Source organism: Musa acuminata, chromosome BXJ3-3 (genome assembly GCF_036884655.1).
Source record: "Musa acuminata AAA Group cultivar baxijiao chromosome BXJ3-3, Cavendish_Baxijiao_AAA, whole genome shotgun sequence".
NCBI lineage: Eukaryota > Viridiplantae > Streptophyta > Magnoliopsida > Zingiberales > Musaceae > Musa > Musa acuminata.
In genome coordinates this window covers 7,425,102-7,445,776 of record NC_088351.1, presented here as the reverse complement: position 1 = coordinate 7,445,776, position 20,675 = coordinate 7,425,102, and the positions used below count along the sequence as shown (strand labels likewise).

At 42.0% G+C, this 20,675-nt stretch overlaps 3 protein-coding genes across 7 annotated transcripts; 1 reads left to right on the top strand and 2 right to left on the bottom strand.

Annotated features, from left to right (window-relative positions):
- The first annotated feature begins 2,422 nt into the window (after positions 1-2,422).
- Positions 2,423-8,552, top strand: LOC135582821 (transcription factor bHLH62-like). Of its 5 annotated transcripts, none has more exons than XM_065143347.1 (11): positions 2,423-2,628; positions 2,951-3,314; positions 4,037-4,141; positions 4,220-4,975; positions 5,066-5,149; positions 5,228-5,317; positions 5,416-5,583; positions 5,779-5,844; positions 6,637-6,702; positions 6,797-6,865; positions 7,898-8,552. In XM_065143347.1, exons 4-11 carry the CDS (start codon positions 4,271-4,273, stop codon positions 8,285-8,287), a joined length of 1,638 nt encoding a protein of 545 aa, XP_064999419.1. In that variant the 5' UTR covers positions 2,423-2,628; positions 2,951-3,314; positions 4,037-4,141; positions 4,220-4,270; the 3' UTR covers positions 8,288-8,552. The 5 variants fall into 5 exon arrangements, with proteins under 5 accessions (XP_064999419.1, XP_064999420.1, XP_064999417.1 ...); XM_065143348.1 differs by having other exon boundaries at positions 4,037-4,147; XM_065143345.1 differs by lacking the exon at positions 2,951-3,314.
- A 2,046-nt stretch (positions 8,553-10,598) lies between these two features.
- Positions 10,599-13,141, bottom strand: LOC135632751 (pyruvate decarboxylase 1-like). The gene is made up of 6 exons (XM_065141508.1): positions 12,554-13,141; positions 12,264-12,427; positions 11,436-12,086; positions 11,240-11,357; positions 10,961-11,149; positions 10,599-10,877 (listed from the first exon to the last, which is right to left on the bottom strand). The coding sequence occupies exons 1-6, from the start codon at positions 13,079-13,081 to the stop codon at positions 10,707-10,709; spliced, it is 1,821 nt and encodes a 606-aa protein (XP_064997580.1). The 5' UTR covers positions 13,082-13,141; the 3' UTR covers positions 10,599-10,706.
- A 6,583-nt stretch (positions 13,142-19,724) lies between these two features.
- On the bottom strand, positions 19,725-20,675 carry LOC135633880 (ethylene-responsive transcription factor ABI4-like). The gene has a single exon (XM_065143852.1). The coding sequence runs from the start codon at positions 20,673-20,675 to the stop codon at positions 19,725-19,727; it is 951 nt and encodes a 316-aa protein (XP_064999924.1).

Below are 20,675 nucleotides of genomic sequence, written 5' to 3'. Positions count from 1 at the left end.
AGTTTTTCTATTTTTTTCCTTCTTTAGATATTTAGCTCATCGATAATGTCATTCTTTCTTCCTGTTTGTAATGTAATCCAATTGATATTACTTACAAGAAAAAAAATAATGGTATGAAGAGTGATGTGGCTCTTTTGTCGGTATCTTATATGATTAACTGGTCAATGATTTATATTATCATTCTCATTATCTATCTAGGGAGGACTCTCTTGTCATGTGACTCGGTTATTGGTCGACTCATTTCTCGTAAGACGCCCATTATAAAAGGGATTGCACACGTATACTTAGGATACAATACAAATAAAATCTAAGTTAGTTGACTAGTATGACTTACTTGACTTGAGTATCTGATTTAAGCATCAAAAGATAGTTATAAGAACTATCCCAAACTTGAGCATCGACATAAACTTGAAATTTTTCTAAGAGTGACCCGAGAAGAAATCCGGTTGGATTTAAATTTATCTTCAACTTGAACAATCAAAAATCAACTCTAATGCATATATTATCATTGATCAAGTAGCAAAACTCATAATAATAATAATAATAATAATAATACTTTAGCATAAACTAACACAGGAGTCGTCTTGACCATGTTATACTATTCTTTCAGTCAAGAACTATCAGCTCTTTCAGGGAACCACCATGAGTGCAGTCAGTAAGGATACCAGAACAGTTGTATCAAATCTGCTGATGTCCTTTCTCAGGTGTATCAGATCTGCTGAGTATATATATCACCACAACATATATGGCTCAATACGGATACCAGAACAGCCGGCAATGGATAGATTAGACAGTCACTAATTCAATATATAGCTAACTAAAATCACTTTATAATCTAAACTGCAACAGATAAAGAACAACGAAGTAATCAAAGTAGGGTTAAGATTCAATAATGAATCAATTCACAGGTGTGATTGTGCCTCGCTGTGAGCAAACAGAAGAAGCTTTACAACCTACCATCTCCACCTGTTAGAAAGTGATGCCTGATCTAAAGCCCATTACCAATCGAACCTAAAAATACATCACTAACTAGGGTGGCAGATGATAATGAAACACAATGAAGAGAGATTGACAAGTAATTAACAGGTGCAGAATTTGGAAGGAAACGTAGAACGTTGCATGTTTTAGTCTGATAAGATCCATATAACCTTGTTCTTAAGCTGTAATCTTGTCTCTAATGATGAATAGTGTAGATAAAGCATGTAGTTGACAAGATGACAAAGTGAGGAATGCGTCTCTCTCTCTCTCTCTCTCTTTAACTTCCTAATATTTTTTAGTCTGATAAGATCAATATAACCATGCTCTTAAGTTGTGATCTTTGTATCTAATGATGCATAGTGAAGATTCTTTCTGTAGTTGACACGAGGACAAGGTGAGGTCTCTCTCGCTCTCTCTCTCTCTCTCTTTTCTCCGGCCTTTTTGACCTAAACATGAGAAGACAACAGCGAAGCCTCATCGAAACCAGGCATCACTTGAACTATAAGCTGGGTTCCTTAACCTAATCATGCAACGCGTGTCACGCAGCGGCACACGAAGAAAACTCTAAACAAAATCCAGATTCCCACGCGTCGTCGTCTGGCCAAGAATCTGACGAACGCGGGTCCCGCCCCGTTTAACCCGACCCCATCTCAGGGGTGTTTTGGTCATTTCGAAGACAGTTGTCGTGTTCCCAACGCAAGGCCGGAAGACCCTCCGTGTTATCCGGGCTCAGAACCAAAATCCCCCACCCCCAAAACTAGTTAGAATTACCGAATTACCCCGATCATCTCATCGCCACTCGCAGTGGACCAAATCCGACGGTCTGAAACGATCCTTATCTGTAAAGTTACATAAAAAGCCCCTTACCCATACCTTATTTACCTGGACGGCCCGGTCCATCACCGCAGATCCGCCGAGATCAACGCAACAGTCCCGGCTAATCCGGAAGATCAAATTACCAACCTGCCCATAATTAAAGCAGTTGAGTCTTATTATGCGGGGCTACGATCGTCAAAACAGGGTTAGTTCGGTAATTTGACACCAAGGTTCCTCCTTTTATTAAAGCGGATCGCCTTTTCTCAAACGGTCGCTATCGAACCCGAGAATCGAAACCCGACCTTCCTCTTGCCAATGGAATTTCACCACGTGGATCGAAGAAATCTTTTTCGGGGCCGTAAACTAAGAGAGGAGAACGGGTCAATTTGGTGTGAGTCGCGTACACGGTGAGCTTGTTTTATAGGCCACTCTTCGTTGGAAGTGATCGAAGAGGCTGCAGGACTGAAGTATGTGTATGCTCACCGCCCTTCCTTTCTCTCTTGTCCCGCTAAGCTAATTACTAAATTTTCCTTCGTGCTTGCTCGTGAGTACGTTCTTATTCTTATTTGCGGTGACCGCATCAAAGATGTGGCTATAACTCTCGCTGCTCGTGTGTGTGAGACTCACACCGTCACCTCCGTTAAGCCTAACCCCGTTTACGCGCCCTCCTCTTCTCTTCTCTTGTTTTGTCTTGTCTTCCTTGACGCTTCCAAGCTTGCTTTTTCACTTACTTTTCCTTGCAATTTTTTGGCCTTCTCGATCACCAACCACCTCCACTCCTCTCGCTCGCCGCCGAACTGGCGTTAGGGCTGCTCGAATTCTCTCCCTCCCCAGGTGAATCACGTGGTCGCCCGATCGGCGCTGCTTCGATTTCTCCTTCTCTCTGTTTCCGTTTTGGGTCAATTCTTGGAGCAGTTCGATTACGGTTTCGTGTTTCTTTTCCGTTTTCACTTGGGATTAGCTGTGGATTTGTGCCCTTTGTTGCCTTTTTTCCGTGTGTGCGTCAAAATTTGGATCTTGAAGCATGTACTGGTGGGAATTTTGATCGTCCTCGTTCGATTTTGGTTTGGTTTGATTCAGCTTGTTACTCGGTGTTAGTGTCATCATTGGTTTCGAAACATTTCTCTGCTAAGGTTTTTCCTTTTTGACTCTTTAGATTAGGGATTAGGAAGAGGAGATGGTTGAAATCTTGATTTCCGGAATTTGTTGAGGTAATTCGAGGTCGACCAAACAAGAAAAGCATGTATTTATGACAGTTTCTATAAGAACAGCAGAGTCGAATTTGTATCATGTGGCTCAACTGAGAATAAAGGGGTCAGCACGTCGGCCTTCTACGTCATTCATCTCATCTTCCAGTAATTATGAGTCAGTAAGATGAAGTGGGAAGTATTTAAATGGAAAACTGCAAGAAACTGATGGCCGATGGTGGCATTGAGAAAAGGGATGAGGCAAGAAGTGATCATCTTCGCCTCAATACTAAAGATCAATTATCTGCAAAGGCTTTCTCAAAGGAAGAAAAGGTTGGTTTTGATCTAATAAGTTGGAAGCAGTCAGAAGTAGGTGAAACATGGTGGATTACTTTGGTGAAAGTTCTCTAGTTAGCTGAATCGACAGTTATCACTTTGTAGAACTGAGTTTAACACAGAAGCTTCAGCTCTTTTGGATGCCCAATAACTTGTCCGACTAATGTGCCAATAATTTAATGGTTATTTCTTTTCTACTCTGTTAGAGTTATACAGCAGAAAATAATACTGTAGAGGGCTTCATAGTGTTGAGTCTAACACCAAATTTTACTTAATTTTTTTCAAGACATTTTATAGCTTGAACACTGAGCACTACTAGGAAGATTTTCATTACATGTGTTTGCCTTAATTATCCTTTCCAACTGCAGTCATCATTTATCTGACATCTGTTTTCTCTAAATCAACAGAGAAGAACACTATAAAAGCCATCAAGTTTATTTTCTCATAACTGTTAAAAATACAGCAATATGCTAGTAATTTGTAGGGTAGTAGCTAGTAATTAGTTTGCTAAGTAGTGTATGCTATAATGGCCTATATTTTCTTTTGGAGCTGAATAAATGGGCCCATATGATCATTTTGTCCTGCCTATCGAATCATATTTATAGTGATTGTCCCAAACCTATCACCAATTAGTGCTGATTTTCCTTTGTGAAATTATTATGACTTCCTGGTTCTATTATGATCTGAACAAATTTATCTGTGTTTTTCGGTAACAACAGGAAATTAACAGCTGCAGTATGTTACTCTTCATTAGATCATGAAAAGCCACTTCTAGTCAAGATTTCAGTACTCAGAACTGCAATCTAGTTCTCAAACAATAAAAGGTTCAAGTGCGTAAATCAGTATAGCTTTGTTCAAGCCAGGTTCTTTGTGATGTAATTGTTGAAATATTCTTTTATCAGAAGCTTGGAGAAAAGAGTGAATATCGATAGTCTCTGCTCCAAGAAGTCATAATGGATGACTTGATTGATTCTTTCATGTCATCTCCAGCATGGTCAGACAGAAATGCCTCTTCAAAGGCATCATGGAATGGCACAAGTGTATCTCATACAAATGGCTTACTTGCTGATTCTACAGAACCATATGGAGAAGCAAAAAACCCGTCTGTTTGCATGGTGCCTTCAAGTAACATTATAGGCAATGCAGCTGCTGAAGATTTAAATGTGCATGGGCATGATGGGACTCCTTCCATGTTCATAGATGGGAGTGTGAATTATGGAATTCTTAAAGATTTGTATTCTGGTGAAAGATTATCTCACCAGAATTTACATAATCAAACCTCCAATTCAATCTCAATGAATAATGGGACCCGAGTTAGAACTTTCCCGTTACTGGGGGTCACTGGTAGTAACCAAACATCTGCATCATTTGAATCAGCATTGCCACGTGGCACACTGGCCATATCCAGTTCAATCGAGAGCAACAGTAGTGAACTATCTGCTTTTCCACAATCTCTTGGAGATGCCCATTCAATTAACTCAGTTCCGACAATATGGCCTTCATCATACTCAAGTGTCTCTTCTTTTGTGGGGCATGGAAACTCACCAGCTTTTGGTTATCAAGGAAATGAAAACAATGATTATGTATTGGGAAAATTAAGTCTTGAGAATGGGAAATTTCATGTGGACAGATTACCTCCAGAATCCGTGCATGCTAAGGTGTATAGCCTTTTTCTTTAGTTGTACTTGGATTTTCTTTTAACTGATTGTGGATAATCAAGACCTACTTACAGATGAATGACTTTGCAGAATCAAAATGAAATACGTGACTTTTCTTCTTTCTCTGTGGGGCAACATATGAATTTGATTGCTGGTGCTTTGCTCCCACAAAAGGTGTTCAGAACTTGAGCCTTTTTGTTTCCTTCTGTTTAACATTTTGTATGAGTTGATTAAGCCAATGTAGAACTGCAGGAGCAAAATGGGTTGCATTCGCCCTCTTTTCCTTCAGGATCATGTATGATGGCAGTAAATAAAATGGCAGGAATACAGACTCCTCAGCAGGTTATTTGCTCAATCCTTTTTTACAAATTTTTGTCCATCGACATAATTAGTATATCATGCTATTTTTTGTTGATGCCTATGTCTGTTGCACAATTCAGCTATCACCATCATCTGAAAGGCATACTGCTAGCCATCAGATAAACAATACTTCCAGTACGCCGTCACTAGCTGTTTCAGCTAATGCCAGTGGTTGCAATGGAACTGCCAAGCCACGTGCAAGAGCACGACGAGGCCAAGCCACTGATCCTCATAGCATCGCAGAACGAGTGAGTATGCGTTATATTGTCATGTCTTACTGTGGAGTACTTGGTCAGCCTATGAAATTTACTTTTGTTTTTTACCTTGTTTTTTTCATGGTTTACTTCTTGTCTCGAATATTTTTTCGTCAGTTTATTTTTTGTTGCATGATATGGTTCCCTAGGACAATTTTTTCATCTGTGGGTATCAACTATTTGGTGCAGCTACGGAGAGAAAAAATTGCAGAACGGATGAAGAATTTACAAGAGCTTGTCCCCAGTTCCAATAAGGTACTGTTGATTATCATTTCTTCCATTTAAAATTTTAACTTGTGTCGTTGATTCATTTTTTATTGCAACTAAAAATGGGAGAAATGTCTGGTTAAAATTATTTGGTGCCACATATATCTTTACTGCAATAATAAGACTTTGATGTAGGACTAGATACAGCAGGTCTACCAATTAGACTATGTTCGGGTCTAAGAATACAAAAGCACGTTGGACTGTACCTTAGTTAATATCTAAAATCAGTGCGCCAAATGACTTTGAGAATTGGATCAAGCTCAATCATATGATAATTTTAAGTTGTAGTTCAATTGGAGCTTGTATAAATTTATTCTCTGTAATACCTGTTCACTCTATGAAACCAGTGTTACAATATCATGCTACTGCCTGCAATACCACTGATGTGCAAGCTACCATACCAGTAGTTTTTGAGGGTCTTTTCTGCTTCTGATTGATCACTGGTCAAATTACATATTTATGGATCCCAATAAGACACTCAGAATTTTGCTGATTTTCCATTTAGAAGGCATGGTTCTTCTTTGGCAAGTTGTGTACCTAGTGCAATTTTCTTTTGTTCATCATATTCTTGCTATGGCAAGCAGTATGTTTTTGTCTAGTCCAGCATGCGATATCAATTGCAGTAGTGATAAAATTACAAGCTGTCTTCATATATTTCCATTTATCACGCAAAAATGCTCCTTTGTGGACTCAAATTTATGTAGGGTCAACAAATGCTCTTTATTCTACCCTTATCTAAAAAAGTGCTTATGGCTGAAGCATGCATTCTTCTTTGTGCAGACAGATAAGGCATCAATGCTTGATGAAATCATTGACTATGTAAAATTTCTGCAATTGCAAGTCAAGGTTTGCACATTTACAACACTTGGCACCATGTACAATTACCAAAATCTAATTTTTTTTTTCTTACTTTTTGTTTTCCGTAATATGATTATTGAAGGTTCTCAGCATGAGCCGGCTCGGTGCAACTGGAGCAGTTGTTCCTCTGCTGACAGATACTCAAACTGAGGTTCTCTTTCAATACTCTCTTGTCTGAGCATCATGACATAACATTGCTGGTTTTCATTTTTTGGTATATATTATATCTTTTGCTTTGGTCTAATTAATGCTTCATTATCTTCTAAGCTATAGTAGTAAGATTTTAGCCATTTTTCATTTAGATCAAAGGCATAAGTAACATTGACTTATCTTTTTTTTCCTGAGCAGCTAGGAAGGAAAATTTGATCTGATTTCTGTTGTAAAACCAGATAGGTTGCCTGCGTGTATGTGTTGATGTGGTGGTTGGTTCCCTGCAAACAGCCATTAGAGCAATCTGTGATATACACATTTATCTTTGATGTCTCATCTAAGTTTGAGGTTCTTGTACAGTAAGTTCGTATCTGCATTTTTAGTAGATTCTTCCATTCATATACAGTGGAGGTCAGTACAGTCTTCATATAGGTTAAATATATAAAAGATCATTTTATGCCATTAATTTAATAAAAGCTGTCTGTGGTGACATGTTGTTCCGTTAGTTGTCTTATTTACCTAAAAAGTGACCATAATAGACCAAATGATGGCTTTTTTAACCCAGGTACACCTCTGTCAAGTTTCTGAAAATTATTTGTATCCAGTTCAAACATGCATATTGCCTCTCACACCCCAAATCAGGACAAAATATGAGTAGTTTGGACTTTTTTTTATGTTTTAAGTAGAATAAATAATATGAGAGTCAATCTAGCACCTGGTACACTGGGAATTCTTGTTCTTGAAAGGCTTCCAAGTGAATGTCAACATATTTTCTTGGTCTCTTGCAGCAACTACAAATATACAGCATATATGATATGAGAGTGGTGTTAAACTAGAGTAGTGCTCCTGGAACACCATTAGGAGATGCAATTGACTGCAATATGATACTCTTCTCTGAGTAGGGAAGGGTATAAATTTAAGCAGCTCATTTGGATCTGTTGCTTCTTATTCTCTCAGCTCCACATGCTTTCAGCAAAGTTCTAGGAATTGTCAGTGTTTATGCATTATTTTCAATCATTTCTCATTTCTACAGGTTTCTGGCAGTTTGCTTCTGTCATCATCGGCAGGGCAGGGAGGTTCTGATATATCCGAGTCAGAGGACAGCTTGGCCTTCGAGCAGGAAGTCGTAAAGCTCATGGAAACTAATGTTACCACTGCTATGCAGTACCTTCAAAACAAAGGACTCTGCCTCATGCCCATCGCTCTTGCCACCGCAATCTCGAATCAGAAAGGCTTCTCCACTGCTATACCACCCGACCGAAGAAAACCTATAATGAGCCATGGAATGGCACCGCTGAGCCACAGTTCCATGGACAGGAATTGCAACAAAAACGATGTCACTGGCTGCAATGGAACCATTGTTAAACAAGAAGCTCGCGAATCAAATGACAAAACAAGAGAGTTGGATCACGAGGCGAAGTAGCTAGCTCACATGGCCTGTTATTCCCCTTTATTTTCATCTGATTAATTTGCTAGTAGATATTTTAGTTTGATAATGGAAGTGTTTTTGGTTGTCTGAGACACTGATGTATAGGCTTCCCTGTTGAGGCTGTCGACTGGAGAAATATTAGCACACCATGCACGTAAAAGTTTAGTCATACATGTTTTTGTGTGTAAAGCAGCCAAAATTTGCTTGTATTGACCAGATTAATTTCTTGAGCAGGTAAAAAGGTAAGCTTAAGAAACAATGCAGTTGTTTCAGCTCCTATTAGTGCTTCTTCCAAACCAACCACAGGGTTGGGTGTGGAACAATGTGTTCTTCTTCTTTGCAAGTGAATCTGTGATTTATCTAATACTTTGTTTTGGGTAATTCTGCACTTGAGTCCATGATGTCTTCACAAGTTTCAACAGATGCTGTTTGGTTGAACCGGCAACCGACACGATAAAAGCCTGCCTTGCGTCGATCATTTTGCATCTTTAATTAATTAAAAATATATAAATAAATATTAAATAATTAATATTATATATAGTAAAATATTTTAAACTATTAAAATTATTTTTTGAAAAATTACATAGGAATGATAAAAATGATAATAATTTATTTCTTGTGTCAACTCTAATTTCATGATTGACATGAATTTCATCTCAAATAAACAGTATTTAAATAATTTATATTTATATTAACAGTATTTAAATACTTTTTCATTATATTACAAAACTGGATTGCAGGCTATTAAAAAACAATTGGTTCGTTCCGATTTTTCGACACATCCGATTCAATAATTTAGTCACACCGGTTAATAGTCTGATTCTTGATTTTTCTAACTATAACTACGATTTTGATTTGGTTAACTCGTTCTTCGACAGACTTCAAGTGATGCAATACCAATGCATTACATGCAACAAGGCTGCAATACCAATACATAAGGATTTACCTTCATCTATTTTTGTTCTCATGACATGTTAGGAGTGTCACAAAAGTAGAGTTTCAAGTTTTGAATAGACTGGCATTGGTGTGATCAACATGTTGTGATTAATGAGAATGTGATGGGTACTAATCAATTAGAGGTGGGTCTAATTCAAATAGCATTTGATGTGAAAACTTATGTATGTGCATAGTGGTCCGATTAAAGATTTAAGAATTCGAATATAATCTTACCACTAAATACATAAAAATTAAATATCTATATATAACTTGAAATTGAAATTTTGACCTATGAAACTATATTTGGTTGACTATAGTCATAAAACTTATCTGTTGCACCTCTGACTACATACAGAAAATATCCTCTTCAAATAAACGACAAAACCAATACCTACTAGACTTCAAAAGTTAGAAAAGCAAAATAAAAAAGATAGAAAGATACTGCTAAGAAGAAATCCTTCAGAAGCTGTGGGCAGGAGAACCCTCTGATGGAAAGGGGAAAGAAAAAGCAAAGTTGGATGCATGAATCTCTTTATCTTGGTGGGTAGGAAGTGACTTTCACAAAGGAGGGGCTTTACAAAAAAGGCTGCATGTTTTTTTTGTCTTCCATCTCCAATTATCCCCATCTAAGAAAAGAACAATATGAGAGGGAGAGATTCCAGTTAGAAGTCCAAAGTTAATTCATGGAAAGAAGATGCAAAAAATTCTGATCCTCCCAGTGGTTCAATCAATGAAGAGGTTTCCTCTCCAACTTCATGCATGTTTCTCTGTTCTGTTTTTGTTCCATACCACATATTACATGCAATTGTTGACATCTCACTAAACATGGCAACTGTTGCTTCATTTTTTATGACTTCTACTAATACACTGCTCAATCAATTCACATACCTTAATGGCTAACATCTTCTCAATATGTTAAACATGATGACAACATCTGTGATGTATATATATCTCTTTCTAGAGAAGAAATTAGAAAACCTCGAGGGAAATAAAGAAGCAAGCTTGTGGGATAAAAGAGCTCTGAGCAGAAAACACTTGAGATACAAAGACAAATCATCATGGCATAGTAAGTGCACACTGAACAGCCAAAAACCAAGGTTTCAACACAAAAGCTTACGGACAAGAATCAAAAGATTCACATTGAACCAATACACAGAGAGCTGCAAATGTCTGGAAGTTCACTTGTTAGGTTGATTTTAAAGCACAAGATCAAACATAATAATATCTCAGTCACCCACACAGTTGCGAAACAATACCACCAGATCCAGGACCAAACTAAGTTTGATGCTCTCAAGGTTGAAGTTTCATCAAGAAAGAAAGCATCTCTGTCAACCGAAGAACCAAAACCAAGTCACCATCGACATGTCGATAAGATGAAAGATCGGTATTCGCAATAGTGTTATTAAAAGAGAAACTATCTCAGTAACTAAAGGGACTGTCAAAAGTAGCTACATTATTCAGACTATTTCACATAAGATCACTGAGGGTTTGGTGGCCTGCTGTTGGCAGCTGAAACCCTGGAGCCCCACTCGAGAAGCTCTTTGCTGGTATCATCCTTGTGCACTATCACCTCTATGAAACACAGGCAATCCTTCTTCGGTCCCATCACCTTCTCAATTGCCTCCTTCAGCTCCTCCTCGCATGTTACCTGCATATATATAAACCACATGTTACACTCAAACCCAAAACTAGTGCAATTGCAGAGTGATTAAACAAGGAGACTCTGCTCGCCTTTGCGGTCCAGCAATTGCCCTCGCCATTGTGGATGGCATCCACAAAACCAGTGTAGTTCCAGTTCTTGATGACATTGTAAGGACCGTCATGGATCTCAACCTCAATGGTGTACCCACCATTGTTTATAAGGAAAATGATGCTGTTCTGGCCGCTCCTCAGCATCGTCGACACATCCTGGGCCGTGACCTTAAGCACACGGAGAGACATGAATCAGAATCCCAGAGCTCAATCATAATCTTAGATGTGATCCTCAGTCAATTGATTTAAAGGTGATACCTGGAAGCTACCATCGCCAATGCAAGCGATCACACGCTTATCTTTTACGGCCTGAGCATATCCCAGAGTCGCCCCGACGGACCAACCGATCGATCCATACTGCATTTGGAACTCATATCTACAAATGGAAGAAGAGCTTAATTGTCAGCAACAACCACAAGAACATAGAATTAGGCAAACATTTCCCTGAACCTACCCACAGCCATCCGGCAGTTTCAGCTTCTGGCAGTTGAACCACGAGTCCCCTGTCTCGGCGATCACCGCAGTCTTCTCCGACAGCATCTTCTGAATGTGCTTGAAGAGCACATTGACCCTCAAAGGCTCCTTGGGCTGGCACTCCAATGGCTGCCCCTCAGGTACAAAGATCCTGCGGTAGTTCTCGCATGCAGTTCTGTTCATATTGAGCCTTTTCGCGAGCGCCTGGAGGAAGTCTTTCATGAGAATGCACCCAAACGCCGGCCCATTTGCGACCACCACCCGCTCAGGCTGGACGACGATGGCCTTCTCTTTTTTTAGGAGGAGGGAGTAGCCGACCGAGCTGTAGTCGTTGAAGATTGGGCCCGCAAAGAGGTAGGCGTCGGCCGACTCCACAATCTCAGCACAGAAGGCGGTGCTCACGGCGCCCCAGTAGGTGCCGATGAACCTAGGGTGGTGCTCCGGCACGAGACCCTTGGCCGACGGCATCACGGCGATGGGATAGCCGCAGGCGTCAGCGAGTTCCACGAAGGCCTTCCCGGCCTTGGCGACCCGGATTTTGGGGCCGCCCACCAAGACCGGCTTCACGGCCTTGTTCAAGAACTGTGCCGTGGCCTCGACCGCAGCCTCCATACCCATCTGATTGCTTATTCTAACAGTCGCAACCATCAAATCTCATCAGAAATGCTAGTCACAGCTACCAGGAAACCCCACTAAGTTCCCTGAAACCTAATATTTATTCCATTGCAAACATAACAAGGAGGGAAAAGGCAGGACGATTTATCATCTGGAACAACAAAAGAAAAAAGAGCGTTGATGAGATGCTCACCTGGGCGAGAGGAAGAACGGCACGGGTTCACGACTGAAGGTGGGATGAGGAATGCCGGGGAGATTGCAGCCGATACTGATATAGACGGGCTTGCTCTCCTTGAGAGCGGTGGAGATCGCAGTATCAATGAGCTCGTGAGCGTCCTCCAGGTTGTTCACCACCGCCTACGTTCAGAACATATAGATCGAATGAGTTGCAAGATTCAAACTTTCTAGCCCTAAACGAGCAAAAGATCGGATTTTTCTGCCCCCCTCAAGAAAAAGGCGATTGGGTTTCGGAAAGATGAATACCTGGAAGCAGGTGATGGTCTGGAAGCACCGGAGCTCCTGGCTGAAGTCCGAGAGGCCGATGGTGTGGTGGAGGATGCGGTTCGTGCCGTAGTCGTTGGAGTTAGGCCCTCCTACGATGCAGATAACCGGGAGGTTCTCGCTGTACGCGCCGGCGATGGCGTTGAGCACACTGAGCCCGCCGACAGTGAATGTCACGACGCAGGCGCCGACCCCGCGGGCGCGGGCGTACCCGTCAGCGGCGTACCCGGCGTTGAGTTCGTTACAGCATCCCACGAGGCGGAGTCCCGGCTCGGCGATGAGGTGATCGAGGAGGGTAAGGTTGAAGTCGCCGGGCACGGAGAAGACGTCGAGGGCACCCACCTGGACGAGGCGGCGGGCGATGTGGCGCCCGAGTGTGGCATCCGCGGGCCCCGCCGTGGTAGGTGCAGCGGGCGCGACGGAGCAGCAGGGTTTCGCCGGCGGGCAGCCCACGACGCCGTTGGCCGTCGTCTCCGCCGCCGCATCAACCGATCCGATCTTAGTATCCATCACCAACCGTATACGAAGTGTGTGGAATTCTCTCTCTGTAATTCCAAGAACTAATTTTACTTCCTTGACGTGTCTTCGAGCATTTATACGAGGAAAAAAAAGGCGATTTTGATCTAATTTCTTCTAAACCCGTCACAGCGACCGGACTTCTGATCGCTCTATATGGCTGGCCCCATCATGGGCCCCTAAGTGTTGCTGAGGAAGGTAGGAACGTGGGTAGTCAACAGGGTTCAGCTCGCGGAATAACGAAACCGTTGGTGGTGTGTGGGGAAACGTGGGGCCATCGGCGGAGTTCACGTGACCACCGCACGGAGCCGTCCGATCGGTGAACGACTCGGTTGGGGCGGTGACGATACCCTCCCACTACAACCGGATCGACGATTCGTGCGAGGGTGATTGATGGCCGGTCACCGTCTGATGAGAGCGATGGCGAGTGCGTGGAAGCGACGGGACACGCGGTGGGCAGAAACCATGCACGGATTCCATGCAGTGGTTTTGGGGACGAAGCCTGGATTGTACGAGAAGGTGGTGGTGGCTGCCATAAGATACGTGTTGCAGCCACATCTCATTGGATTTTGCATCGGAGTTCAAAAGTCCATTACCACATTACTGGGTTCAAATAACTCTTAGACTGAGTTCTTAGAATAGATCATTTCACCGTTATATTGATCAGTGTTGTATCTACGAGAGGGGTTGATTCTTCTTTTACCATTTTGCTAAATCATATTGAGTTCTTCTTTGCGGAAATTTCTTGTATAAATAGGAAGAGATATCTCTAAGGCCATCATCGACTATATCAACGCAATAACCTTCTTTCATAATCTGTATCTTCTATCCTCTTTCAATATGGTACTAGAACTACGATCTTCAGAAAGACAATGATATCTCTAAGGCCATCATCGACTATATTAACGCAAACTATGTCTATGACATCATTGTTGGTGCCTCCAACAAAAATGTACTAGCGAAGATGTTAGAAAATCTTGGGGGCGACAACACATGCGCAATGGAGGAACAGAAAAATAAAATATCTAATTTCTCAAAGATTTGTTCGTCATGAAAATTGATATACAAAATCTGTAAAATATAAAACTACGTATAGTAAAGATTGTGTTACATATCGTATATCCATGAATCCTGATAGATCTCTAGGAGAGGGTGGGTGAAGGAGGTCAAGCGCCCTCCCCTCTAGCGATGATCCATAGAGCAGGGCTATGACGACTCTCCTCAAAACTCCAGACCTACTATGAGGTGGAGAGAGGGAGGATAATAGGAGAGGCTTTTAGGTAAAGAGGGGGAGGAGAATATGAGAGACAAACAAAAGCTGTAGCCTATGAACCACTGAATCCAATGGATCCTCCCCTATTGGGTATTGAATATTCATCCAACTACCCAAGCCTCTTAGATTAGTGAATCTCTATCCAATAATCTCTCATGGACTTTTATTGTATTTCATCCATGGGATTCAATAATTCAGGGGCTTATTGGATATCCAATAAGATAGAGGCTCCAACGGATATCTCATATCCGAATCTCTACTCATCGCAACGCCTACTATATGTGTGTGACCCTCTAGCCCAATATCGAGCTGTTGGGGAAATCTTAGGGGGTGACATCACATGCGCAGCGAAAGAACAAGAAAACAAAATCCCCAATTTCCCAAAAAGATGTTTGTTGTCGTACGAAGATTGGTGCGCAAAAATCTACGAAACAAACTACGTATATAATAGATTGTGTTACCTAGGGAGATCGTATATCCTTGTTTCCTTACAGATCTCTAGGAGAGGGTGAAGGAGGTCAAGCGTCATCTTCTATAGTAGTGATCCATATAGTAGGGCTGCGACGACGCTCCTCAAAACTACAAGCCTGCTCTGAGGTGGAGAGGGGGAGGAGAATAAGAGAGGCAAGCAAAGACTCTTACCTATGAACCACTGAATCCCTCTTATTTATAGAGGTCTCCTATCAAACCCTAATGGATCCTCCCCTAATGGGTATTGGATCTGCATCCAATTACCCAAGCCTTTTAGATTAGTAGATCTTTATCCAATAATCTCTCATGGGCTCTTATTGTATCTCATCCATAAGATCCAATAATTCATGGGCTTATTGGATATCCAATAAGATAGGGGCTCTGGTGGATATCTCATATCCGAACCTCTAATCATCACAATGCCTACCATATGTGTATAACCCTCTAGGCCCAATATCGAGCTGGTCATGAGTCATACATATCAGAACTCCGAATTATTATCTCTATAATAATTCACTCGACTCATCGACTACAGACGTACTAGACCACTACGCCGTAGTCTTCAAACGTTACAGGGGAATCCAATCCATTGGACCTGTTTGTCCTTAGTTATCATTTACATATAATCCCTTATCCATCTAATATCCCAGAGATCGTATATCAGGCATAGTACTATCAGACCCATACGGTTTCTTATCGAGTCTCGCTCTAATCGGATTCTCCCGGAGAACTCTTTCTCTCTCAATCCAAATGACCTTGGCCAAAGATTTGTTTGAGCAAGAACACATGGGATATTCCTCTCATGGTGTCGAGAGTGGAGGATCTTCTATCGATACTCAATAGCCCTCGTAAGGTCGATTGTCACTCCCAATGACCAACTGTACTAGATCTGAGACATCCAAACCTATAAGTTTGGTATCAAAGAGTGGAGCACTCATACAGGACATTCTTGGTATCCCTAGTGTCGCCACACGAGCAGCTATGAGACTAGCTACATCCATCATATGGACGGATATATAGCACACTAATCTTTTCGATTATTACGATTTCCCTCTCAAGTAATCTATGGTCGGGATTATTTAGGATATGTGTTTAAATGTGAATTAATCTCATTATCGTGATCTCATCACGATCCGATTCCTATTGCACAGATTCAATGACATCACAATATATACATACATATATACAATAGTTAATATAAAATGATAAATGCTAAAATATAATAAGCAAAAATATTCAATGTTAAGTCACACGTGTCATCACTCATGTGATTGACTTGTTGGGCACCTATGACTAGCACGAGCTAGCTGTGAGTCATTTTTGTTAGAACTCCTTCTGGCTCAGTGAATTATTATCTTCGTAATAATTCACTCGACTTATCGACTGTAAACGTATTAGGTCACTACGCTGTAGTCCCTAGACGATACAGGGGAATCCAATCCGTTGGACATATCTGTCCTCATTTATCATGTACCTATAGTTCCTTATCCATCTAATATCCCAAAGACCGTATACTGGGCATGGTGCTATCAGACTCATACGATTTTTACTCGAGTCTTGCTCTAATCGAATTCTCCCGAAGAACTCTTTATCTCTCAATCCGAATGACCATAGCTAGGGATTTATATGAGCAAGAACACATGTGACATTCCTCTCTAGACATCGAGAGTGGAGGATTATCTATCAACACTCAATAACCCTCATAAAGTGACTACTACTCCCAAAGACCGATTGTGCTAAATCTGAAACATCCAAACCTATGTCCGGTATCAAAGAGTGGAGCACTCATACAGGACATTCTTGGTGTCTCAAGTCTAAGGATCAGATACACCACTAAGACTACAGAATCGCTGTCTGACAATAAGGCATAATCAACCATAGCATTCCGTAAGTGGATCGATTAGTGAACTCATTCTCCAATAAGCATATATACTGTATCCCTAGTGTCCCCACACGAGCAGCTATGAGACTAACTGCATCTATCATATGGACGGGTATACAACATACTAGTATGTTCGGTTATCTCGATGTTCCACTCGAGTAACCTATGGCCGGGATTATTTAGGATCTGTGTTTAAAAACGAATCGATCTCATTAGCATGATCTCATCACGATCCGATTCTCATTATATATATATATATATATATATATATATATACACACATGAAATGATCAATATAAAGTGATAAATACCAAAATATAATAAGCAAAAAAACTAAATGTCAAGCCACACGTGTCATCACTCACGTGATTGGCTTGTTGAGCACCTATGATTAGTAGAAGTGAACCAACTTCTCCGCCGGACCCACTTCTCCATTCGCTAGTCAGATCTCCACTTAACTGGCCTATACCGGCGTAAACATGGCCCCACCGAGAGCATGGAGCTCTTCTTCACCGGTTATGATACCTTTGCTAGCTTCCCGAGCATCACACGCTCAGACGAGTGGTAGAACCTGATGTTGGCCTAGTGAATGTTAGGCGACGGCAGAGGCAGCGGTTAGGCACTACCGTGTGGCTCGCCACCATGTCAAGCGACTCCTTGGTCGTCTAATGGAAAGAACTGGTGGGTGACAATCGCGAGCTCCCCTTCCCTCGTCGATTATTACGATTGGGCCCTCTTCGTCGACTGTGATTTCTTCACCTCCTCGCTGCAAATTTCTCCACCTCGCTGTAGATTTCTCCACCTAATTGATGCAGATTTCTCCTTCTCCAGCATTCATTAAATAGTTGGCAGATCGTTTATCACTTAAAGATCTAGGACCCTTGACCTACTTTCTGGGCGTCGAAGCTACATTCACATCTTCCGGTCTCTTTCTCTCACAAAGAAAGTATATTCAAGATTTATTAAAAAAAATAAACATGCATGATGCAAATACGGTTACAACTCCTCTCTTTGCTAGTGGCTCTCTCAAATTATCTAATAAAAGTCTTAATGCAGAGCCTACTTAATACTGACAAGTCGTTGGCTCCTTACAGTACTTAGCTCTCACCCGTTTAGACATCTCCTTTATAGTAAACAAATTATCATAATTTATGTAGAGGCCATCTACTATACACTAGTTTACGGTTAAATGAGTCCTGCGATATCTTAAGGGGACCCTTATTCTTGGTAGCTTTCTTCATAAACACTCTCCACTTCATCTTCATGCCTTTGTCGATGCTGATTGGGTAGGCAACTTTGATGATCGAATATCAACATTAGGGTATATTATTTTCTTTAGCGCTAATCCAATCAATTAGAATTCTAAAAAACAGAAGACAATCACTCGGTCTACAACTTAAGCTTAATACCGTGCCATCGCTACTACCACTGCAGAACTAAATTGAGTCACAAATCTACTAAATGAACTCAACATCGATTCCTCTTCTATAATATATTATGATAATATTTTGAGCTACCTATTTGTACGCTAATCCGGTGTTTCACTCCCGCATGAAACATATTGCTATCGACTTCCACTTTGTGCGAGATCAAATTGTCCACCGTCAATTTCATGTTTCTCATGTACATACGGCTGATCAATTAGTCGACTCACTTACGAAATCTCTCGCTCGTAAACTATTTGCATTGCATCGATCCAAGATTGATATCCGAGCACCATCTTATAGGGGCATGATAACAGATAAAATTTTCCTAACTACATGAGGAAATCTCTCTACTCTAGAAAAAAATCCTCTCTCTTAACCTATATAAATAGGGAGAGAACTTTCAACATTTTGTCATAAAATGACTAGCTAAACTAAATTACCACCGAGCACGCAAAGACTCTAACAATTCATCGTCGAACTCAACCAAATCAACCCTCATCGTCGAACTCGACCAAATCAACCGAAGAATCCTTGATTTTATCGAAAAAAATGACAAAAGAAGCGACTCCGATGAATCATGAGGGAGTAGAGAATTATATATTACTCGTGCCAAGAAGATGGGTTTTCCTTAAGGGCCAGAGGAGGGGGAAGCCCTAGCCTCGCCAGATACACCTACAAGAGCCTTCGTGGAAGAAGGAAGGTTGAGCACTAAGAGCCTTTGACGACCGGGCAACAGAATTCGCTCCGCTTGAAGGAAGCAGATCGCCAAAGGAGAGGGTTGCGCGAACACACTGACTGAGGTGAGGGAAGGTTTCAATCTGATCACGAGGTTGGAAACTCACGGAAGAAGTGGAGGCCGATCGGGTTTCTCCCACCGTCCTAAGGTTTTATCTCACTAACTCTGAGCAAAGGTCTTGTTGATGCAAAGAACTGTCCGTGTTACATATAGTAAAGCTTGATTTGCAGCAGTGGAAATCTCACTATAAGACTCAACTACATGTATACTACAAGACCACTATACAAGTAATTAAATTCCTGTATTTTATTTGCAGAAACAGAAATTATTTTCGTACCATCTTCTACTTTGCACACATTGACAGAAATCATGTTTATTGTGTGATTGCTCTCTCTTTCCAATTTCACCTCCTTCCATCTGCATAAATAGAGCCACAGTAATAATGCACAAAGCTATTGAAGAACTCCATCTTCTTGTTATTCCTGCTACGTTACTCGATACTGATGCAGCATAAAGAATCAAAGAATGAAGCATCCTTCATTGGATATGAAAACAATTTGGAAGAATAGATGCATGAACATAACAAAGATAAAAGATCAACAATCAACTAAGTATATACATAATAGCTTACCCATCTGTTGCATGTTTCTCCATACATGCTGCAGTCCTTTCTTCTTTATTGGTCCTTCAGTCATCACAAAACCCTAGCTTGGATGTCCTTGTGCCGTACTACCATAAGGCAACAGGATTCTTTAAAGAATCTAAGAAACACAACGATACTAAATCGAAGAATCTTTCACTGTTGGAATCAAACCATGCATGCTGAAGTAATCCCTAATTCCTCCAACTCATATGTCAAAGAAGAATGGGTCGGTGTCATCCCACAGGCACGAAGCCTCGACATCGTAGTCGTCGTAACCCCACAACGGGGAGGACACAAGCGGCGCGGAGCCTGAGCTCTCCGTCGTCATCACCGGCGGGCAGGAGACTGAGAAGCTCGATGTCATTGACCCGGCGAAAGAGTTGATCTCCTTGAAGGCCGTCGGATCGCTGAAGCTGGGATGGATAGGGCCCGACATCACGGCTGGCTCGGACGCGGCCGCCACCGTTTCGACCTCCACACTTGGCGGCTCCACTACGGGCTCCGGGGCCACGATCGGGCTGTTCGTCATGTCGGCGTGAAGGAACAGCGGCGGGTAGGTGTAAGAAGTGGGGATGTTGGGGTGTGGAAGTATGGGGAAGTGGATGGTGGAGGGGCGAGGGAGTATCGGCCGGAGAGTGGTGGTGGAGGAAGAGTAGGAGGTAGTTGCGGTGACGTTTAAGTGGTGGCCGGCTGCGGCAGTGGAGGGTCTTTGGAGGTTAAGCTGCGCTCGTGGGCCGTAGAGGACGAGCGCCGCCCGGTCGTAGGCCTTGGCGGCGTCCTCGGCAGTGGAGAATGTCCCCAGCCACTTGCGGGTCCGCTTCCTCGGCTCTCGAATCTCCGCCACCCACTTTCCCCAGCTCCGCTGCCGCACTCCACGGTACCTGAACTTTCGGTTCTCCGGCCCACCCTTTCCCTTCCCCTTCCTGCCAGAACTAGCGGTGGGACCATCCCCACCGGCGGCCGCCTCAGAGATCGTGTTGGTGCTGGTAGCACTTGAGCTACATTGAAAAGCGAGCTGGTACTGTTCTATTGGAGAACTGAGCTTATGATCCATCGGCGGGAAGTAGTCTGCGCCTTTGTGTGGGGAACGAAGAGCTTCGGGGATGGGAGAAGAGCGCAGAGGGATTCCCTCGAGCTTGCCCTCTTTGGGCGGCAT